Source organism: Haliotis rufescens, unplaced genomic scaffold (assembly GCF_023055435.1).
Source record: "Haliotis rufescens isolate VD_foot unplaced genomic scaffold, xgHalRufe1.0.p SCAF_73, whole genome shotgun sequence".
Classification (NCBI taxonomy): domain Eukaryota; kingdom Metazoa; phylum Mollusca; class Gastropoda; order Lepetellida; family Haliotidae; genus Haliotis; species Haliotis rufescens.
In genome coordinates this window covers 1,000,156-1,025,515 of record NW_025964365.1, presented here as the reverse complement: position 1 = coordinate 1,025,515, position 25,360 = coordinate 1,000,156, and the positions used below count along the sequence as shown (strand labels likewise).

At 39.9% G+C, this 25,360-nt stretch overlaps 1 protein-coding gene across 2 annotated transcripts in view; it reads right to left on the bottom strand.

Annotated features, from left to right (window-relative positions):
- LOC124119178 (serine palmitoyltransferase 2-like) overlaps positions 1-22,577 on the bottom strand; it is a 46,726-nt gene extending 24,149 nt beyond the window's left edge. Inside the window, exons 1-2 of one of the 2 annotated variants that reach the window (XM_048388531.1) lie at positions 22,402-22,577; positions 394-564 (exon numbers count right to left, since the gene is read on the bottom strand). In XM_048388531.1, coding sequence (XP_048244488.1) covers positions 394-564; positions 22,402-22,446 — 216 coding nt within the window. In that variant the 5' untranslated portion in view covers positions 22,447-22,577. Of the gene's footprint in view, positions 1-393; positions 565-8,667; positions 8,843-22,401 lie in introns of those variants that run through there. The other variant, XM_046481606.2, reaches the window with a different exon arrangement.
- Positions 22,578-25,360: the final 2,783 nt, after the last annotated feature.

The window sequence follows — 25,360 nt, the reverse complement described above, 5'->3', positions numbered from 1 at the left end:
CAAAATATATTACTGCATTCTGCCTTTAAGTATTACCATATTTTCTTGCTGGAGTACATATTTTAAAAAACAAAACAAAACTGTCATCATTGTTACAGTTTTGGTTCAGGTCTTTGCTGGAACAATCAAGAGAGAACAATCGTGAGAACATTCGAGAGAACAATCGTGAGAACAATCGAGAGAACAATCAAGAGAACAATCGAGAGAGAACAATCGAGAGAACAATCGAGAGAGAACAATCAAGAGAGAACAATCGAGAGAACAATCCAGAGAGAACAATCGAGAGAACAATCCAGAGAGAACAATCGAGAGAACAATCCAGAGAGAACAATCGAGAGAACAATCCAGAGAGAACAGTCAAAATGCAATCTATTTGGTTATTACACAACTTACGGGAAGTTTAATTTCTGTAATTGCCTTTGTCTTTTCAAATCCTTGTGACCGCAGGAAGTCCCGGATATGTCCGACAACGACGAGGACGCCATAGCCGATGTATGTGATGATAGCTATGATCAGAGGGGTTTCTTCAAATGACTCATAAAAGTCTTCTCTCCAACTACTTAGCTGCAAACAAAAGTAACGTGTGAAGTAAAACATGACTGATCTCACCTCCATGTGGCGAATACATGATGACTGTACAACACAGATGAGGACCTGAACTTGAGCATGTTCATGTGCCGACACAAGAACAAAAATATTATCAAATGCCAATAGTTAAATTATTTCACAAATATTCTTTCCCAGTGCAGAATTTCAGACTGATGAAGGCCAGACTTTTTCTTTTTCAGGGGGTTTGAAGGAAGTTTTGGCTAAAAAATTCAGTTCAGTATTTTTTTCACAAAGTAGAGACAATTTATGGATAACAACTATATAACAATAAGGACCTATACAGTAAATAAAGAAGTTGTTATCCATGAATTGTCTCTACTTTGTCATCCGCCAACTTCTAACAATTCAGTCTTATTTATTTCCTCAAAGTGTCTGAAAGTTCCTCAAAATTTTAGTAGCTCGGGAAAATAATGGGGGCAGGATTTTTAAAGACAAATTTTCAACAGATATTAATTATAATATTTTGAATTATTTATCAATATTGATAGCAACAGTAAATGAGTTTCTTGTTTTAATGTTTTACTTACTAGTGAAATTGAAGCATTGGTCCCAAGTCTATCCGTGATAGAGAGAGCCTACCATAATCTAACGTACCAAATTTCTTTACATTTTGTACAAAATTGGCAGAGTCATGGCTATAAATAGCTTCTCATCATGGCTACTGTGGTGGCCATATTGAAAATCAGATTTGAACCTCTTGAACAAACTGGGGGGGGGGGGGGGGGGTCCTTCTTGGTGGGAACAAAGATGTGAAGTTTGATCATGTTTACAATGTGAGGAAGTGTATTTTGAGAGAATTTGGGGACAGAGTCAAAGTGCAAAAGACTGAATACTGAACTCTTTTATAGCTGCAAGCATCCATTCACATTTTTAGCTGAATCCTTTGAGCCATTTTGGAGAAAAAGTTAAAAGGTGTAGAAAGTTGAAACAAGTTAAAGACAACTTGTGAAGATTGCCACAACCCTAAACCTTTCAGGCCAGGTGAGGGCAGTCGGGTAGCCCAGTGGTTAAAGCGTTTGCCCGTCACACCAAAGACCCGGGTTCGATTCCCGACATGGGTACAATGTGTGAAGCTCATTGCTTGTGTCACCCGCCGTGATATTGCTGGAATATTGCTAAAAGCGGCGTTAAACCATACTCACTCACTCACTCAGGCCAGGTGAGCAAAAACAAAGGGGATTGATTCACAAACTGAAAGGTGTATTATGAATCACATTGAAAAGGTAGTGGTCAACTTTTTAAATTACAGCTGCCATTATCTATCTAGCAAATTGTGAAGTGACATTCAGTGAGTTCAATGACTGATCAAATTTATTTTCTGTGTTAGCAAATTTCAATTCCAAAGTGACAAAATCTACATAAACATCCTTGTTAGTGCCCCATGACTAACCTGAAAGTGGGTCAAATGGATCGTCAGAAGTGTCATGGACTTCACATGAAAACTAATAATCCTGTCTATAACATGATCAGCATGACTAAGTGTGACTTTCAAAAGATCCAGCGTATAATGGTATACAGGAAACAAACAATCTTATCTCTAACATGTATTTTATGATAAGTACTCTCTTGTCTGTTCGATTTTAAGGCCATCAAGTCAGCGAGCCTGACAATAAAATCCATTTGGTCAGCCCATACTGCTGGGGACCTATTCTGACCCGGAATCCTCACTCACGGACTTATCCAGGATTCTAAACAAAGGCCTGTGGCACGCAAATTGGGACAAAATCATTATGATGTTCAAAATTGTTTTGTTGTTTTAAGGTCTAATTTTCCTGAATTCAGAGATGTTTTAACATTTTATTTTTATATTGCATCCAAGGCAATAATACGAAACTAAGCATTAAAACCTCCTCAAATTTATTGGTCTTGGTATCAGTGAAATACAAGTTATCTCTACAAAGCCATAAGATCAGTTATCACTTTTTATATAAACATGAATTGGGAATTTTTAAAGTCCAATTTGGGGATTTTTAATGACAATGATCTTTGATTAATTAAATAAGAGTAAATACACAAGTTGATTAGTTAATCAACTGTATAGAAGTAATAAAATGAGAGCAGCTAAAACAACACTTTGACAAGATGCTTAGACAGTCAATTAAGTCGGCTGTGACCAATTAACTACTTAGAGTTAATTAACTCAATACTCCAATGAGTGAAAAACCTCGACTGGATTAAATAGGGGGAAATAAACACAGGGGGCCTATCCCTCAAATAAGTCTCTTGGGCAATAAAATAGACAAACAAACGCCTGACTTTCAAACTAGTCTTATAGACTAAAGACTAGTCATTTGACCGGGCATGGCAATTCTAAACTTCCCAAAGATATAAAGTACTTGAACTGCGGAGTATCTAGACTCTAAAAAAAGGTACTTGACCAAAAGGGTAACTTGATTCCCAATAGTAAATAGGTACTTGACCATGTGTTGACCTCAACTAGACAATCACAGGAAAGTTGGTTATTTTTTATTACAAGGAAAACGGGGTATTAAAACCCTAGCTATTAAGTTTAGCTCAATACAACCAGAGTATGTCAGTACTAGATTAATGCTGCCCTGTAATCTCTTGCAAACAAAACCTGAGTTTCAAATGACCACCCAGTAGCAAGATGACCCGTAAACAGTCTTGCAAAGTCTGGAGGGGACATGGGTTTTAATCCATGTGCCCAGACGTCCTAGAGGACAACTTGTCCTGTTCAGCCATGGGAAGCCTGGAGGGCACATGGGTTTTAATCCATGTGCCCAGACGTCCTAGAGGACAACCTGTCCTGTTCAGCCATGGGAATGCAATAGCCTGGTGAAGTTAACCATGTTAACAAAGTATGCTTCCTAACATAGGGAAAAAAAATAAATAGCAAACTTACCATTAAACCAATATGGAAGAGTGAGTGAGTTTGATTTTACGCCCTTTTAGCAATAATCCAGCAATATCACGGCTGGGGACACACGAAATGGGCTTCACACATTGTACCCATGTCGGGAATCGAACCCGGGTCTTCAGCTTGATGAGCAAACGCGTTAACCACTAGGCTACTTGACCGCCCCCAATATGGAAGAGGTAAGTGTAACAATTATTGAGGTGGCAAAAGTTACTAGATAATCCTGCTCATATGTGAAAAACAATGTCACAAAAACATTTTCAACACATGAACAAGATGTAAAACAGCTCCAGATAACCTTTTGAGCAATTGAGTTATTACATTTTCATTGGGTAACCCAGAGCTCCAGATAAGCTTTTGTGGGTATTTTACCCATGCATTTCAAAATCATTGGGTATCAGTAATTCTATCTGGGTATTCAAATTTCTGTTACCCACAAGTTTTTACACATGTGGGTATTTAAGTTAAATATTTAAAAACACTATTCATCTAGTCCCTGCAAACTGGATTCGTGTGGGTTCGAGAGCTTTATAGGACTCAAAAATACCACGATACTTCCACAAGAAAGTGTGATGGCAAATGATCATGATGTAACTGTCATCGTGGAGTTTAGCAAGGTTGACGGAATGCCCGTTTATAATTTCAAAATAAGTTGCTGATTTGCTAATCGAATACGCAGGGTTACTTCACAATATTTTGATGATACGCACAAGTTTTATGTTTGTAGCGTATCTGTAATGTTCGTTGCATATTTGATACGCTTGGATTTTAATGTACTGCATATTTCTGCATTTCTGATGCGTATTTTACGCAGATACGCAGCTTATCTGGAGCTCTGGTAACCAGTATTTTTTCACTCATCTACTCATCACTCCATTGGGGTTTTCCCAAAATGAGTAAACATTTTAAGATTTCAAGTGTGGTCACAAGGCCGTGACTAGACAGGTTTTACAACCCTGTGACAGGACATGATGACACAAATAACAGGTCACTTAACCACCGGATCTATCAGTCTTGCTGAGTTTTAGACATGTTAAAGATATTGTGTACTGCTACACTCAAAAGGACCACTTGAAAGGTTTACAGTTTTATTCCAAACTGCTCAAAAGCACTGAATATGTACACCAACAGATTATGTGTCTGGCAAAATGTCAGCTATGTCCCGTTTATTTGGTCACCCTGTCACATACAAATAAACATTAACATAAATCACAACCGACATGATTTGTGTGTGACAAGGGGTTTGTGTAATGTTTTTTACCTTTCACATGTAAATTCATCACATACTCTAGCAAGTGTATCTGATGTTCACCATTGAGCGATGACATATACCATAAAAAAGCACCTTACAAGCAAATGAAGTGAGTGAGTGAGTATGGTTTTACACCGCTTTTAGCAATATTCCAGCAATATCACGGCGGGGGACACTAGAAATGGGCTTCACACTTTGTACCCATGTCGGGAATCGAACCCGGGTCTTCGGCGTGACGAGTGAACGCTTTAACCACTAGGCTACCACTAGGCTACCCGACCCGACCCGACTGGAGATGAGTAGGGTGTACTGGTGAGATCTTGAGACAGAGTAGGGTGTACTGGTGAGATCGGGTGATGGATGGAATAGGGTGTACTGGGTGAGATCTGGAGATGGAGTAGGGTGTACTGGGTGAGATCTGGAGATGGAGTAGGGTGTACTGGGTGAGATCTGTAGAAGGAAAGGGTGTACCGGGTGAGATCTGTAGAAGGATGGGGTAGGGTGTACTGGGTGGGATCTGGAGATGGAGTAGGGTGTACTGGGTGAGATCTGGAGATGGAGTAGGGTGTACTGGGTGAGATCTGGAGATGGAGTAGGATGTACTGGGTGAGATCTGGAGATGGAGTAGGGTGTACTGGGTGAGATCTGTAGAAAAGGAGTAGGGTGTACTGGGTAAGAACTGGAGATGGAGTAGGGTGTACTAGGTGAGATATGGAGATGGATGGGGTAGGGTGTACTGGGTGAGATCTGGAGATGGGGAAGGATATACTGGGTGAGATCTGTAGAAGGATGGGGGTAGGGTGTACTGGGTGAGATCTGTAGAAGGATGGGGTAGGGTGTACTTGGTGAGATCTATAGAAGGATGGGGGTAGGGTGTACTGGGTAAGATCTGGAGATGGATGGGGTAGGGTGTACTGGGTGAGATCTGGAGATGGGGAAGGATGTACTGGGTGAGATCTGTAGAAGGATGGGGTAGGGTGTACTGGGTGAGATCTGTAGAAGGATGGGGTAGGGTGTACTGGGTGAGATCTGTAGAAGGATGGGGTAGGGTGTACTGGGTGAGATCTGTAGAAGGATGGGGAAGGATATACTGGGTGAGATCTGTAGAAGGATGGGGGTAGGGTGTACTGGGTGAGATCTGTAGAAGGATGGGGTAGGGTGTACTGGGTGTGATCTGTAGAAGAATGGGGTAGGGTGTACTGGGTGAGATCTGTAGAAGGATGGGGTAGGGTGTACTGGGTGAGATCTGTAGAAGGATGGGGGTAGGGTGTACTGGGTGAGATCTGGAGATGGGGAAGGATGTACTGGGTGAGATCTGTAGAAGGATGGGAGAGGGTGTACTGGGTGAGATCTGTAGAAGGATGGGGTAGGGTGTACTGGGTGAGATCTGTAAGAGAATGGGGTAGGGTTTACTGGGTGAGATCTGTAGAAGGATAGGGTAGGGTGTACTGGGTGAGATCTGTAGAAGAATGGGGTAGGGTGTACTGGGTGAGATCTGGAGATGGGGAAGGATGTTCCAAAATGTTATTCATGGTATGTTCAGCAAAGCAAATATACTTTGAAGGTAAAAACTTCTGGTGTCTTGGTGAAAAAGTCACGCTCATAAAAAACTGTTATGGGTAAACAAAATCTCCAAATATCAAATTCATGGTTTTGAGCATAAGTCAAATATTCTTTGAAGATAAAAATGCTATGCAATTTGAGTGGCAAAATGAAATATTTCTGATCAGTTTATTTTAACAAAAAACATACCACAGAACAAAATAATTCTGATCATGCACTTTTAACCATGAGTTGAAAAAATACTTTCCCATATTTGACATACCTATAATAAAGTAAGTCATATTCAACATGGTTGAGTGAATACTTTGGATCTTTGTTATTCTGTGTGCAATCATCATGAATGCATGTCCCATATATAACAGTGACTTTGCTAGAGACACATGACATAAGGATATTCCATGACATTTGTATGATCAAATAATAGGACATCCAAGTATCACTGTGCATATCATTACCAGTTTTGCCAAGACTCTTTGGGACAATCAACCCCTGTCCCAGAATGAATTTACAATATTTATAATTAAGTTACTGTAATATGACCCTGTCATCCATACAAATATCCTGGCCGCAAAAATCAGGTGTTTAAACAATGGTCACCTGACTGATATCATTGCCTTTATCTGTTCGCGAGTGAGTGAGTTGGGTTTAAGCCGCTTTTAACAGTATTCCAGTGATATTACGGCGTGTCAGCTTAATGTGGGAGGAAAGCCCGAAGTGATGCAGGTCTTAGACGTTTACCACTTAGGTGAAACCCACGAGCACGGGTATGGTGCTGACAAACCTAGAAACATAATCGGGGCGAACTGGGATTCAAACCCACAATCATAGGTTTCTTGCATGGCCAAGGGACCCAACTCTGCACAACGAATCGCGGCACCTTAGACGACTGGGCCACCCGTGTCCCCCCTTTATCTATGAATTTCTGTACATTTTGGATTAGGTTCAAGGCAAGTTTATTGATATAGATGTAATATATATATATTTTTTCTAGTCTTTGAATTAGTTGTCTGTCCACTAGCCTGTGGCTAAAGATTGTGAAAAGTCCCTATACCGACTGGCTACTGAAAGTTTAAGTGTTTTTATCATGCACAGCTCTCCCGTTTCTTTAGATTTGCTAAGGACATTGAATTTATTTTTTTTATTTTGATGGCCGTATTGGGCCATCAAAATTAAAAAGTAAAATTTTATACATAATAATTGATTGTTCATTTTATGATATGAATGAATGATGAATTGACATATCACAAGAAGCCATTTCAAAAATAAAAACAATCTAAAATGTGTAATTCAAATAGATATGACATTGATAATGTTGTATGTCAGTGAGTACAATATAATTGGTCAGCATGGGAAGTCTTCCTTGGACTTTCAAATGTACATTTTAAGTTATTTTCTATAAAGGGCAAGTCAAGGCAACATAGCAACTTTAAGATTTTAATACTTAATCACAATTGCTTGACCAGTATAAAATTTAAAAAAAGGAAATGGTGTAAGGAAGAAGGATAAAAAATGCGGTCGAAATCAAGCCCCAAACGAAGGGTTCCTCCACTGCAGGCAATCTGCTTACTGGAGATTGAAACATAAATATATAGTATATATAGTATGCCTACATATAGTATATGTAGTTTATAGATCTACCAATTCAATATTGATATTTTTTATAAGAGACATGAAAAACTGGTTGAGTATAAATAGTCATGTAGATCTATTCGTGATCAATGAAGCGTGACTGCTATATCACTAAGCTAAACACAGGTGTGCAAGGTGAACAGATCTCTGCCCTACAACAAGCTAAAGCTTGGAAGGAAGCATACATTTACTTAAATCAATTAAGTATTTGAAAATCTTGCCAACTTCTGTAAGCGACGAGTCAGGTCGGGAAACGTAGGGCCAAATATATTCACTGACTAAAATCACATATTATTTTACATATATACCAGCAGGCCTACACCCAGTACATAGATGATGGAGTTATTTGTAACTCCAAAACCTGTATAAACCGTAGGTGGTCAACCGAACAGTTGATATTCTGTGTCCCCAGCTGGTCAGCGATGTCGGTTGTGACTGTCACGGTGTCACACGCATTTCTGACCAGTCGCTCACTACGGAGGCGCTAGGCGGCCTAGACCACCGCTAATCATTTATTAATATTATGAAAAATAAGACCGCATTCAATCAAAAATGTTTACTATAATAGTAAACAAGATGTCAAAAATAAATACAGCATGATACATCCACACAAAAGATACGGTAGCCAACAACAACAATCCCTACAGTCGGGCACTTGTCCCACAAAATATGTCACTGGTGTCTTGTCCATTTGGGCAGTAATATCTCAACTTGGACTTAACAAAATAAACTTTACCTCTGAGTGTTTTCCATTACGTTTTCCGTTTACTCCGTTTATACGCCCGTTCTTGTGTTGAATTATACCATTTTCTCCCATCTTCATGCGTTCAAGCTAGACGTAAGCCCACTAATCAACAACAGCAAGTCTACCCCTCCCGATATAAACATGTGCATTCCTGCCAATCACTCATACAAACCTGCAGAAGCATTCGTCTTTCTGATTGGATAGTAGCCTAAAGGACGGACCAATCAACATTCGTAACACGTTTATCAATAGAACAGCGATTTCGCAATATTTCTAAAACTCTCCATGTGATTTAGATTGTGAAATATGCTGAGTAAATTGCAGGTAATACATTATTTACCTGTGGATTTATCTCAACGATATACTTCAAAAGAAAGTTTGATTGAAAACACGTGTAATAAATGTTGAATTATGCAGGACGACTCAGTGTTTGCTCCGTCGTATCCATGCGACAGAACAACATTGTTATGTAACTGGCTCATGCCATTAGGCGGTAAATTTTGAACTTGATATAAACATATTTATTTCCATAAAGTGAAGGGATTGGCAAACAAGCAATTTTGAACTTTGTCATATAATAACGGTATCAGTGTAAATAGGAATAGGATAATGTCGTTAGTGTTGTTCTCCAGCTAAACATAATAAAAATTATGTAAAAAACACCCATTAATGTAAAAAACATACAAAATATAGAACACTCTTAAATCACATATATGCTTTATAAACATTTTAAAAATAAAAAATGTAATATTACAGAACAGTTTTAACCAGTTTAAGTTTATGCACGGACTTGTATATAGGTCCGTGGTTTATGTCACAAAAATACATGTAGTTATATAGCATCAAGATTGTAATGATATTCCAGAGACCATACAATCTATTATATGGTCTCTGGATAGACTTAATCAGGTTGCTACATGACAGAAGTAACCCTATATTACCATAAATAACGCTTAGTCTCTGAAACTATATACGTTTGGTGGATATTCAGAGGAAAATCTAGACTTGCTTCATTTAGGGCTTTTTGCATTACATAAAGGTCTTGGTGAAAGGGAAAACATTATGGTTCAGGGACTGTGATACAGACTATACCTTACATAAAAGTAGTTACGATACATAATAGTATTAAAGGAGCAGTACGATTTACGTAAACTTTTGTACCCATTCAATATTGAACATTATTAATAAAAAAATATTTAAAAAAATATATCCTCGTGATTAAAACAAACAAGTATTATTAATAAAATCAACACATCAGAGAGCTCCGGCGTTGAAACATACATGTGTATGTATACATTTTACTACGCACACCTGTTTGTGCATTAGGTATGTGCCTTTGTATGCTCTTTGTGCGTGCGGGTATGTGTTGGTGTGTTTGTGTGAGTGTGTGTGCGTGTGTGTGTCTTTTTAGTATGTACATGTATTGTGTTGTGTATATTATTATTATCATAATCATATTTTTTTATTTTTTTTGTCTTACGATTTGTATTTTAATGTTCATGTCTTATGGGCCCAAGAAGGATGGAAGTTGGTATTATTTTTATGTCTTGTATTTTTTTATATGTATATGCCATCTTAAGACAAATAAACAATTATCACTGTATATCACCAGTGCGTATCAGCTAATGAGGTATAGAAACATAATATTTACTACATGCTTAGTTCACTAATTAAGTCCTTTGAAGTGTCACCGTCGACAGCAATCAACGTGGATGAAAGAGCACCTGCAGTTTGACAACTGGTTTTAATTATCCTACAATAGTTAATTAATTAAAAACTTAGAACTTTTACAATTTCCAATGGAGTTCATTCATGCTGAATTAGTGATGCCACACAGTATAGCTGAAAAGAAGGATCATTGGCGTGTCACTGTCTATCGTGTGTAAGTTGTTATTTTGGCCATGGATATTTTTTCAAGTTTCCCTTGTCACGGCTTATTCATAAAAATTATATGCTTGACAACCGTTGCTTGACAACCGTTGCTTGACAACCGTATTGTATCAGCCGAGTTCAATGTGTGCCCAGTTGTGTTTGTTGGCATTCTTTTCTCTCTTTTTTTCTTTTCTTTTTTTTAAAAAAGAGAGACTATTTTATTCTTGGTATTCTTGGTGGGGGACAAAGAAGTGCTCACGCATCACTTTTGTTTTCAGTAATCCGAAAAAAGCCCTAATGCCCTCCTTACTTTTTGGAGAAAAGTGCCCAAGAAACTCAACATAGTTTTTTTTTTGTGAGAGTGCTAAACACGACATGTGCGTCGAGGGGACTAAACTCAATATACTATTTATAGAGGGGGCGCCACTCGATTATAGTGTATATGCTGGGATCTGAACTCGATATATTGTGTCTATAGTGGGGGCTGAACTCTACACAGTGTATAAAGAGGGAGGTGAACTCTAAATAGTGTATAAAGAGGGGGCTGAACTCTACACAAGTGTTGGGGCTTCTCCCTAAACTCCGAAAAAACGACAGGAATAGTATTCAAACACAAAAATATGAGACGGGCCTCCCCTCTCCTCAAACTAAACAATAAACCAATCATATTTCAAAAGCAAACTAAATTCCTAGGTCTAATCTTCGACGAGCATCTCTCCTGGGATGCTCACGTCCAAAACCTAACCACCAGATGTAGCAAAGATCTAAACACACTAAGATGCCTAACCGGCTCCAACTGGGGAGCCTCTAAAGATACCCTCCTCAGCCTCTACACATCCCTAATCAGATCTAAACTAGACTACGGCTGTGCCATATACGATACCCTAAACGAAACCCTAACCAAAAAACTAGATTCAATACAATATCAAGCCCTCAAACTAGTAACACGTACTCAACATGGCACCTCCCTCACATCACTTCAGGCCCTTACAGGAGAAATGCCACTAAATTTACGTAGACAACACTTAACACTAAACTTCTGGGCAGCATCTCAATCAAACCCCCTTCTCCAAAACATGCTAAACCAAAACATACGTCCCCAAAACCAGGCACTAACTAGAAAACACCCTCTACTCACCCCAATATCCCAACGAATAATAAACTACCATAACGAACACCAAATAGGAAACCAACAACAAAACTGCAAACAATCAAACGTATTCACCCCAAAACTTAAAATCCCCAAAATAGACACATCCCTAGCCAACACAATAAACAAACAAACCGACCCAAACCTAGCTAAAAGCACATCACTAGCTTACATCCATCAAAAATGGCCAAATTGGTGTCACATATACACAGACGGATCCGCTGATCCGATCACAAATCACACAGGTTTCGGAGTCCATATAGCCCAACCAGTCAAAAATACTCAATCCTTCCGACTCCCAAACAACCAATCTATATTCACCGCAGAGCTCATGGGTATCGCCACGGCGCTCCACAGCCATCACACCAAAAACCAAAAAAAAATCTTAATACTCTCAGACTCACTAAGCGGACTTCAGGCCCTCCAAAACAAAAACACCAAAAACCGCCCCAAATTAATAAACCAAATTCTCAAAAGCGTAAACAAACTAACAGAGGCAGGCAAAAACATACAACTTATCTGGATACCAGCTCACGTAGGAATTTACGGGAATGAAAACGCAGACAGAGCCGCAAAACAATCCCTAAAAATACCAGACATAAGCCTTAAGCTACCAATATCTAAAGCAGAAATCAAAAGTATAAACAAACGTAAAATCACCCAAAAATGGCATAACCTCTATCAAAACACAAAAACCCAAATCCTAAAAACCCTCAAAAAACCCCTCACCAAACCAAAAATCCTCCATCCCTCCAAAAAAATCGATAGAATAATCACCAAACTCCAAACAGGACACACCAAACTAAATAACCACCTTCTAAAACTAAAAAAACACGCAAACGGGAAGTGCCCACACTGCACTCACCCAGAAACAATAGACCACGTACTACTACATTGCACCCACTACCTCACACAACGTACAACATTACAAACCAACCTAAATCCAAATAACGCTCTTACCTTAGAAGCAATCCTTAACCCCCAAAATAAAATAGAAAACTTCAAAGCCCTAGGCATTTACCTAACCAAAACAGAACTAATTAACCGTATTTAAAACTTCACTAAACCACCAACACTAAACATCCAAAAAACATCAACTCACCCCCACACACTCCCTTAGTCCCAACCAATCCCCCAAGGCATGTATTCCAAATCTCAAAATTTCAAAACTTTATATAAGCAACCACTAAACCCCCCTCCTTGGTTGCACTCCTCTCGCTACCACTTTTATACCACTAAATGGCCCGGCCGGGCCCGTGTGCGAAATACGCTCCAGTCGGAAAGCGCACGTAAAATCTCCTAATATAAGTAAGTAAGTAAGTACACAAGTGTATATAATGAGGACGGAACTCTACACAGTGTCGATAGAGGGAGGTGAACTCTAAATAGTGTATAAAGAGGGGGACTGAACTCTACACAAGTGTATATAATGAGGACGGAACTCTACACAGTGTCGATAGAGGGAGGTGAACTCTAAATAGTGTATAAAGAGGGGGACTGAACTCTACACAGTGTATATAATGAGGACGGAACTCTACACAGTGTCGATAGAGGGAGGTGAACTCTAAATAGTGTATAAAGAGGGGGACTGAACTCTACACAGTGTATATAATGAGGACGGAACTCTACACAGTGTCGATAGAGGGAGGTGAACTCTAAATAGTGTATAAAGAGGGGGACTGAACTCTACACAGTGTATATAATGGGGACGGAACTCTATACAGTGTCGATAGAGGGAGGTGAACTCTAAATAGTGTATAAAGAGGGGGACTGAACTCTACACAGTGTATATAATGAGGACGGAACTCTATACAGTGTCGATAGAGGGGGACTGAACTCTATACAGTGTATATAATGGGACTGAACTCTACACATTTTTCCACATTTTAACAGTTTTACATACACTGAGCATTATATTTGTCCATAGATTGTATTCAATTACCCTAGTACTTTCTGTTGGCAAACCGCCAAGTAAAAAGGACAGAAAGGTATCGTCATCATCGTTCCAGATACTAGAAAAAGTTGTCACATCTAGTAAATCAATAATAGACTCAACAAGAATATTTCTTTGTTGTTGAGTCTTTTTACAATACATAAACACATGTTTGATAATATCAAAAAGAAATGTGCCACATAGACATTCATCAGATTGTATACTGTAGGTGCTAAGACATGCTAAATCATAGAAGTGTTCCGGTGTTCCGGTATAAACTCTCCCCCGTACAAATTCGCATGTAGAATAGATTCTAAAACACCCACCGCCAACCTGTATTGAAACATCAACCGGCATCGTCAAAGCAAAGTGCACATATAATTGTTACAATCGGGCTGGCGGTGAATCTTAATGAAAAACACCTTGTTAAAAAGACACACCGAAACTGATTTGCATAACTGATGACCACAGCATATTGAAAAATATCAAAACAGTAAAAATGATACTGTATAACCTCATACTCAATCGCCAGCTGTCAATATACAAAACAGAATAACACATCAAGATGACAGTTTTCATGATAAGATTAAGTATTTTTAAGCAAATTAAAGATACATATATCTAGATATTGTGCATATCTTTAAGTTGCTTAGAAATACTTAATCTTTACATGGAAACTGCCATCTCGATGTATTATAATGTATTGTATATTGACAGCTTGTGATTAATTGTTACCAGATGGCTCCAGCTGGGGTAGCAGACGTCACACTTTCCAACAATGGGGAAAAGGGTTAAAATATTAGTAGGCTGGTTATCATCGAGCAGACGACTCACCAGTCTAAGATTTATGAAAAAACACACACACTTAATCCTCAACCTTATCTAATGTTAATTCAAATTATTGTCTGTTTGTCTACACTGTATACCGTACAATTTAACCGATTACATACGCATGGCAAGTATTTATAAAACGACCGAAGGGGAGGGGGGGATATTCTGGGGGGGAGATTTTATTTCGTAGGTGGGGGAAGAGTTTATTTCGAGAGGGGCGGAACTGGGTATAAATTCGCCGGGGGGAGATTTTATTCTGGGGGCGAATATATTTCGTGACACCGGCCTTTCAATTGTTAGTAACCAATGTCTATGTACCTTAAGTGATCGCATAGGAGAGTACACAGTGTATATAGAGGGAGGTGAACTTAACACAGTGTACATAATGGGGGCTCAACTCTACACAGTGTCTATAGAGGGAGGTGAACTTAACACAGTGTACATAATGGGGGCTGAACTCTACACAGTGTATATAGATGGAGGTGAACTCTACGCAGTGTACATAATGGGGGCTGAACTCTACACAGTGTATACAGAGGGAGGTGAACTCTACACAGTGTCTATAGAGGGAGGTGAACTCTACACAGTGTCTATAGAGGGAGGTGACCTCTACACAGTGTATATAGAGGGAAGTGACCTCTACACAGTGTATATAGAGGGAGGTGACCTCTACACAGTGTATATAGAGGGAGGTGAACTCTACACAGTGTATATAATGGGGGCTGAACTCTACACAGTGTCTATAGAGGGGGGCGGAACTCTACAAGTGTATATAATGGGGGCTGAACTCTACACAGTGTCTATAGAGGAAGGTGAACTCCACACAGTGTACATAGTGGGGGCTGAACTCTACACAGTATATATAGAGGGGGCTGAACTCTACACAGTGTATATAGAGGGAGGTGAACTCTACACAGTGTCTATAGAGGGAGATGACCTCTACACAGTGTCTATAGAGGGAAGTGACCTCTACACAGTGTATATAGAGGGAGGTGACCTCTACACAGTGTCTATAGAGGGAAGTGACCTCTACACAGTGTATATAGAGGGGGCTGAACTCTACACAGTGTCTATAGAGGGAGGTGACCTCTACACAGTGTATATAGAGGGAAGTGACCTCTACACAGTGTATATAGAGGGAGGTGACCTCTACACAGTGTCTATAGAGGGAAGTGACCTCTACACAGTGTATATAGAGGGGGGCGGAACTCTACAAGTGTATATAATGGGGGCTGAACTCTACACAGTGTCTATAGAGGAAGGTGAACTCCACACAGTGTACATAGTGGGGGCTGAACTCTACACAGTATATATAGAGGGGGCTGAACTCTACACAGTGTATATAGAGGGAGGTGAACTCTACACAGTGTCTATAGAGGGAGGTGACCTCTACACAGTGTCTATAGAGGGAAGTGACCTCTACACAGTGTATATAGAGGGAGGTGACCTCTACACAGTGTCTATAGAGGGAAGTGACCTCTACACAGTGTATATAGAGGGGGCTGAACTCTACACAGTGTCTATAGAGGGAGGTGACCTCTACACAGTGTATATAGAGGGAAGTGACCTCTACACAGTGTATATAGAGGGAGGTGACCTCTACACAGTGTATATAGAGGGAGGTGAACTCTACACAGTGTATATAATGGGGGCTGAACTCTACACAGTGTCTATAGAGGGGGCGGAACTCTACAAGTGTATATATAATGGGGGCTGAACTCTACACAGTGTCTATAGAGGGAGGTGAACTCCACACGGTGTACATAGTGGGGGCTGAACTCTACACAGCGTATATAGAGGGGGTTGAACTCCACACAGTGTATATAGAGGGAGGTGAACTCTACACAGTGTATATAATGGGGGCTTGACTCTACACAGTGTATATAGAGGGAGGTGAACTCTACACAGTGTATATAGAGGGAGGTGAACTCTACACAGTGTACATAATGGGGACTGAACTCTACACAGTGTCTATAGAGAGAGGTGAACTCTACACAGTGTATATAATGGGGGCTGAACTCTACACAGTATATATAGAGGGGGCTGAACTCTACACCGTGTATATAGTGGGGGCTGAACTCTACACAGCGTATATAGAGGGGGTTGAACTCCACACAGTGTATATAGAGGGAGGTGAACTCTACACAGTGTACATAATGGGGACTGAACTCTACACAGTGTCTATAGAGAGAGGTGAACTCTACACAGTGTATATAATGGGGGCTGAACTCTACACAGTGTCTATAGAGAGAGGTGAACTCTACACAGTGTATATAATGGGGCTGAACTCTACGCAGTGTCTATAGAGAGAGCTGAACTCTACACAGTGTCTATAGAGAGAGGTGAACTCTACACAGTGTATATAATGGGGGCTGAACTCTACACAGTGTATATATAATGGGGGCTGAACTCTACACAGTGTCGATAGAGGGAGGTGAACTCTACACAGTGTATATAGAGGGGGCTGAACTCTACACAGTCTATATAATGGGGGCTGAACTCTACACAGTGTATATAATTGGGGCTGAACTCTACAAGTGTATATAATGGGGGCTGAACTCTACACAGTGTCGATAGAGGGGGGCTGAACTCTACACAGTGTATATAATTGGGGCTGAACTCTACACAGTGTCTATAGAGAGAGGTGAACTCTACACAGTGTATATAATCGGGCTGAACTCTACACAGTGTCTATAGAGAGAGGTGAACTCTACACAGTGTATATAATGGGGGCTGAACTCTACACAGTGTCGATAGAGGGGGTTGAACTCTACACAGTGTCTATAGAGGGAGGTGAACTCTACACAGTATATATAGAGGGGGCTGAACTCTACACAGTGTATATAATGGGGGCTGGACTCTACACAGTGTATATAATGGGGGCTGAACTCTACACAGTGTATATAGAGGGAGGTGAACTCTACACAGAGTATATAGAGGGGGTTGAACTCTACACAGTGTATATAGAGGGAGGTGAACTCTACACAGTGTATATAATGGGGGCAGAACTCTACACAGTGTATATAATGGGGGCTGAACTCTACACAGTGTCGATAGAGGGAGGTGAACTCTACACAGTATATATAGAGGGGGCTGAACTCTACACAGTGTATATAGAGGGGGTTGAACTCTACACAGTGTATATAATGTGGGCTGAACTCTACACAGTGTCTATAGAGAGAGGTGAACTCTACACAGTGTATATAATGGGGCTGAACTCTACACAGTGTCTATAGAGAGAGGTGAACTCTACACAGTGTATATAATGGGGGCTGAACTCTACACAGTGTCTATAGAGAGAGGTGAACTCTACACAGTGTATATAATTGGGGCTGAACTCTACACAGTGTCTATAGAGGGAGGTGAACTCTACACAGTATAAATAGAGGGGGCTGAACTCTACACAGTGTACATAATGGAGGCTGAACTCTACATAGTGTATATAATGGGGGCTGAACTCTCAAAGTGTACATAATGGGAGCTCAACTCTACACAGTGTATAAAGAAGGGGCTGAACTCTACACAGTGTATATAATGGGGGCTGAACTCTACACAGTGTATATAATGGGGGCTGAACTCTACACAGTGTGTATAGTGGGGGTTGAACTCTACACAGTGTATATAGAGGGGGCTGAACTCAATAAAGCCAATCAGTCAACTTAATGACAGCTGACTTGTTCAACTACTTCCTCTTTCTACAAAGCCCACATGCAACTTAGCATCACTGCCAGGGAGAAGGTATACCCCCATCTAATAGGGTTGACATTACATAGTCATATAACACTGTCATTAGATTTTATTGACCCTTATTTAAAGAAAATACAAATCGTTTATACACTTAATTCCAGCATCACAGGGGGTAATGACAAGCCCTCATATATAAGTTGTAAGTATTGGAGGTACAAACTTGCGCCGAGATTATTCTTGACATTATTAAATTTTGAATAAAATTAATAAAACTAGATTACAAACATAAGTCCAAATACAATGAACAGTCTTTATTACCACATAGTGTAAGAACAGGGTTAACGGGCGTATTGCAATACGGATGTGGTGGTATTCTATTTCTGCTGACGGATCATGACGTGAAGATGTAGGTAGGTTGGTGGTCCGGCTTAAGTACCGGACATAACATTTCTGTTCATATTTCAAGTATGAAGTTAATACCTCGAGTAAACTTTGAGATCGGCTTATCTCCGCTCATATAACTGGAATACTGGTCAAGGGCGGTAAACTCAACTTACTCACTCATTCCAGGATAACAAAACGCATATCGTGGTTCTCATAGATAAGTAAAATATTAAGAATTCCGGGTGCAGTCAATGCACATCCGGGGTATATGTAATCCACCCTGTGATTCTTCTGTCTATTATTAAGTTAGCTGCAAACGTGGCAGTCTGAAGAAAATGGTCTTATGCGCACTGCCTGCTACAACTGGAACCTCTGTCGTTCCAGACATTTGGGAATATCAAATTTGGTTATCTGGTAATTCCATTTTTTGTGTATCAAGTATGATTACCCGTATATTACAGTCATAGAGTGTGTGAGTTTCCCTCATAGCACAGATTACGTAGCTTGTAATGTCACCCCGTCAGCCTGTGGGGGATGAGACCCTCAGTGGCACAGGTCGCCTACGTTTACCACCATGTTAAAAAAGGCGAAGGTATTGTGTAGCCAAACTAAGGGATATAATCAGACGAATCTGGGATTCTAACCCTGGATCAGCGAATCCTGGCATGGTCAAGTAGCGCAAATCTGCACACACAAATTTATAAACGACTTATATATTATCAAGTGAAACATGTATTTCTGAAGTGTATTTGTTGTAACATTTCTTTCCCAATCTCACTTGAGATTAGTGTCTTTGAAGTTCAGGAGTTCTGAAAAAGACGTATTATCACGCACCATTCTCAATGTATTACCTCTATTCACATCCCAATATACAAGGAAATACTCTGAAATAGCACTAAAACACGTACTCCCGCTGACTTGGAAAACCCACAACAAGCGTGCAAAGAGATTCTTTTGAAGTAGCCATAAAATACCTTTAACCGCGAATGGCGACCTCGCATCGTGTTTTGGCTGTACCTACGTACAGAGTTGAACACAACTATTCATGAGAGGATTTATTTATCATGTTGTCTTTAAAACGTGCTTACAAATTATCTTATTTTGCAACTGTTATTTATCATGTTGTCTTTAAAACGTGCTTACAAATTATCTTATTTTGCAACTGTTATTTATCACGTTGTCTTTAAAACGTGCTTACCAATTATCTTATTTTGCAACTTTTATTTATCACGTTGTCTTTAAAACGTGTTTACAAATTATCTTATTTTGCAACTGTTATTTATCACGTTGTCTTTAAAACGTGCTTACCAATTATCTTATTTTGCAACTTTTATTTATCACGTTGTCTTTAAAACGTGTTTACAAATTATCTTTTTTTGCAACTGACTAACAGATACTACAAAGATTATTTGTAAACACGTTCTAAAGACAACACAATAAATATATATCCTACACGAACCCGGAAATCCTATGGAAATATCAGGTTCGCGATTATAAAGACAAGTGTTATCAGTCAAAAGCTTGATGTGTGATTGTCAAATCTGTATGGACAGTAGACAGGCTAGACAGGCTGAGGCATTGTTAACGTGAACCCGGGATCTCAACACAATACTTAATACTACTCAACATTTGATTAGGATAATGACCTTTGACAGCGTATCTTTATGTGGCTGATTGCATGTCGATGTCGTCAAACGAACAGTACTGATATCCCAAATGAACGTTCATGTTCATTTCAAATTACTACAGATTTAATACAGTTGTTGTGTTCTTTGGTGTGTTGTTGTTGATTTTTTACGGCGCACTCCGCATAACAATATTCTGGCTATATAGTCTGGACCTGGCAATGCAGTGATTGACATCATGAGCACCGATCCACGCATTTTGGTACCAATGACATGCAAACTAAACTACCTTTTATAACACTTGTGTGATGCTCAGAACGGCAATTCCATGTGACATATTTATATCTATGCATATGCCACGTGTTACTTTAGGTCTTCAAGCCTTTGTGTATCGCTCGATTGCAACCTCTAAGTTACATAAGAGGGCATTGTCCAGACTGTTATTGTATGTGTACGGACCGTGTATTCAGTTTACATAATTGATGTTATACGCGGCCTGGGTCAAAAGAGTTCGCGGCAGGCTGCTTTCCACATAATTAAGCAGCCAGCTAAGCATTAATGGTAGTTTCGATGTTAATCGCAAAATACATGTAACGTGTTGATCAGTAAAAGCCGTAAGTGTTGTACCGATTGCCGCAAACAGTAATATGGTGTGTATATATTATATACAGCACTCATATAGCAACAGATTCATAATTGGGACCGTATGTCGAAGCTATAAAGTCTATCTACCCGCAAGAATTTGGGCCACCCGAAATAAACTAAAACAAATGGGCGATGTTTTTCTTAAAATTTTCATTAAAAAATACAAATTTCCCTCTCCCTCCCCTCCCCCCCCCCCCCCCCCCCCCCCCCTCTCTCTCTCTCTCTCTCTCTCTCTCTCGAAGAGTGATGTTGTAAAAGAAATAATATTTTTAGGTGGTCTTCATAATCTGATAAAAGAATCCGATAAAATGATAAAACAATGCAATGTGAACATATTTAAATTATATTTTAAGAGGCCCAAATGTACAGTTCTTGTTCATACACGTTGCAACTTTGTCGCCTAAACACTGTACACTCCGGGTCCAAAACACAACTATGATACCCGTATCAAATGCATCACCGTCGTATAATCACCCTTCCTTGTTTCATTTTTAGCCACCATCAAACATGGGTGTTTACTTTCTTTAGCCCGGCAATGTATATCGTTTTGATATATGATAGAGGGTGTGCGTGTACACAGGACCTTGACCTCTGTTTAAATACACCTACCCGGATATTTGCCTGAGTCCGGGGTATGTAACATACCCACGTGGGTTAGTGTTATTAATGGGTCAAAGACACGAAAGGGCTATTACATGGGTGAAGCACCTGCCCTTATCATCTCTTGTATATGTTCAGATATTTCAAGTAGCTTTTGTTCGTGAAATGATGTTATATCTCTATATTAACCCGGATTTATTCCAAGATGGGTCAAACTGACTCAGACGGAATCAGGTAGTGACAAGCTCAAGAAATGTTCTTTCACATTTGAGATTTTCCGGCTTCAAGCTACGAGTATCCATTGCTAAATATCCGGTTATTGTTTTTTATGCTGTGACGTTGATGTCACGTATGAGTGAAGCTGTGGCATGCTGCAGTCCATTACATCTTAAATGAGATTATTTCACGTGTTTATGATACTACATGTAGTTAGTTTGGGTAAATATATATTCAAAACTTTAAATGACGTCGTGTAAATACTGACCCAACCTACCTCGTGCATTTTACGCTCAAGTGAATTTCATAATGGGTGTTTAAACAACATGGTAGAGCGTCCGCCCGGAGAGCGGAAGGTCCGGGGTTCGATCCCCGACCGCGTCATACCAAAAGACGTTAAAAGATGGTACTTGTTGTTACCCTGTCTGGCGCTCGGCATTAAGGGGCTAAAACAAGGACTGGTCGGCTCGGAGTCAGTATACTGTGTCTGAGTGGGGTATTCATGTTAAACTGCGGCATGGTATCTCAGTGAGCTAGCACTATAAATCGGCATCAGTCCGGACTAGTACAAGCAGCCACACAAACACACACGTACATGCACGTCGCTATATAAGTGCAGTAATCTTGGACGCGACGTTAAACCCCATTTCACCTCACCTCACCTATCACCCTCTCAAAATTGTACTTCCTGTGAATGTCGACAGGGTGTTCAAGCGGGTGTACATGTACAGTAAACTTATAGTCGTACCCTTACTGGAACTTTCCTCTCACTCTGAACTTACCAGACGCCGGGTAGGGAGGTACGACTTGAGCCACGTGGTCAACATCCCCAGCAATCGGCCGTTCAGGTTTCGGATATAGAGCAACGAAACCCGTCAAATCAAACAAGATAATATGCTTGCATTTCTAGGATTTTTCGTTTCTAGGACACTGGTGGTTAACCGACCCGAGAGGCGTGTGAGAATACGGGGCAGATAACGGGGGAAGTGAAAGAGACTATGTCGGTCGAAGTACAGTGGGTGTACATGATATACACCTGGCCGTGATACCGTGTCACCGGCGCGAAGTGCTGTCGTGACGAATTCCTAGAGATGCACGTGTTGTCTTTAACTGACAAATTGTTAAAAATATATATTTACCCATCTTCCCGAGGCAAGGGAGTTAACTGACTCTATTTTAAAAGTTTTCAGTCAGTTTACTCCCTTGCCTTGGGAAGATGACATTTACCATGTCTGAGTAATATTTGTGGAAACGTTGAATAATAAGGATAAATTGTGAAACCCAGTTAATCCGGATAATCAAACTTTCCGGATTAACGAGTCTTCGTTGAGGAGTGATTTAACTTTGTATACATGTAAGCGTCCTCAGCAGTGATCGCCCGGAAGGTAAGGTTTCCAGAATAACGTAGTCCGAACAAACCAGGTTTCACTGTATCGTATTTTCGTATTTAAAGGGAAAATGACCTCCTCCGTGGTAGGTACGAACTCCGGCCGCGTCATACCAAAGGCGTTAAAATGGTACTTGTTGTTACCCTGCCTATCGCTCGGCATTAGGGGCTAAAACTAGGACTGGTCGGTTCGGAGTCAGTATAATGTGTCTGTGTAGGGTATTCATGTTTAACTGCGGCATGGCATCTCAGTGGGCTAGAACTATAAACTCGGCATTATACCAAGCCAATACACACACGCACGCACGCACGCACGCATGCGCCGCTATATAAGTGCAACAATCTTGATCGCGACGTTAAACCCCATTTCACCTCCTCGGGTAAATTGCCATTCATAGTATAACACTTAGTCTCCCTGAAAATATGTAATTTTGATAGAAACAAACAACTACATTGAAACTGAATGGGAACCCCAGTGGGATGGGAGATTCAGATAGGAAATTCTAGACTTTCTTCATTTAGGGCTGACGCATTGCAGTAAGGCATGGGCGGATGGGAGAATAATATGAAGAAGAGAAGAAGACAATTTTATTTTTTTTGTCTCACCCATGGTCACAAAATACATAACACCACAAGATGAAACATGGCCACCCATTCAGGGTTATGAGAGGCATTTATCATATAAACAAATTATAAATTAAATCACATATTTGAAACATATAAGTATTGGGTCACACGAGCAACCTGCACTTACAATATCAAATATTACCCACGATATAATATCTAAATATAACGTGCAATACAATGCTTAAAGACGACCCGCAGTGTAATATTCGGATACCGACCGCTGGAAACAGTGCTTTGTACAAATAATAAATTAATATTATATTCTTATAATATATTTACATCCATACGTCGTCGAAACATCAGGGACACTGTTGCAGCTAGGCAATGTTGTATCTCCTCGTGTTGCATAAGGTAAACAAACTGATTATTTTTGGCTAAACTGAGAAAATTATTGTCGGTGGTGTGAGCGTCCATCAGTAAGTTACAACGGATATCTGAGTATAGTCTGCAGTTCATTAGGTAATGAAATTCGTCTTCTACGATATTTTGATTACAATAGTTACATGTTCTTTCCTCTAGAGGAATTGGTGGTCGACTAAATCTTCCTAATTCAATTTGAAGAGGAAGAGTGCCACATCTCAATTTAGCGAGATTACTTCTATGTTGTCTGCTTCTGATTAATTTAACGTATGGTTCTGTGCAGGGATTAACTTTACATTTCCTATAGGTACGAAGCTTATTACCGTTGGCTAGTCCTCGGTCATTCCACAGGTTATTAAACCACGTAACAGAGTCCATGTGGATTAAATGTTCTTTGATTGTTTATTAAGCTTACGAGTTTCTAAAATAGAATAAAGAGAATACAAATGTTCAAGCGTTCCCCGTTTTCTTCTGAAACTATTTTGTTCATCAACAAGTATTTCATTATCTTCTAGCCAAGTTGAAAGTGTACAGTTTAGTACATCGGAGTATATTTTACCCGGGACTTACAGCAACGATATTCCTCGGTATCCTAACGGGTCCCTCGGGTCTGTGTCAGTTTTCTTAATAGGATGAATAATGTTAAGTTTCCAAAGTTCAGGATATGTTTGGTTTTCGAAGGAGAAGTTGAAAAGTTTATGTAAAATTTCTATACATTTGGCGTTTTTCAAAGCTTCAGCGGGTATGAAATCTTATGATTCAGGGACTGTGAGACAGGCTATAGCAGTCCCAGCAAGATTGATTCAAGTCGTTCAAACACCAGTGTGTGGCCACAACTCAAGCGTTATAATTTATAAATATCTAACAGATAATGAGTACTTTAATTACATACTGCAATGTCTCATTTTCATTGAAGGCTCTTATTACAACGTCTAGACTTCGCCATGTAGGCTCTCTCCTAGGCGGGGCGGTCGGGTAGCCTAGTGGTTAAAGCGTTAGCTCGTCACGCCGAAGACCCGGGTTCGATTCCCGACATGGGCACAATGTGTGAAGCCCATTTCTGGTGTCCTCTGCTATACTCACTCACTCCCTCCTAGGCCGTAGAGAATAAATTAAAAAAAGGAGTCCAACTCAAGTCTAGGTTGCCTCAGCGCGAGCACTGAAATTTATGATTGTTCTTGGCTCCATTTGGATTATATCTTTTACATTTTGAAGATACATATTTCTGGGTCTATTAGCCCAATAATCCATCTTGTCCATTGAAAATATTAATCCTGTTTATAATGAATAATGTATTAGTCATTCTATTTTTAAACTATGACTGATAAACATGTGATTCATTTGGGTTTTTTCTGCCCTTTGTAAGA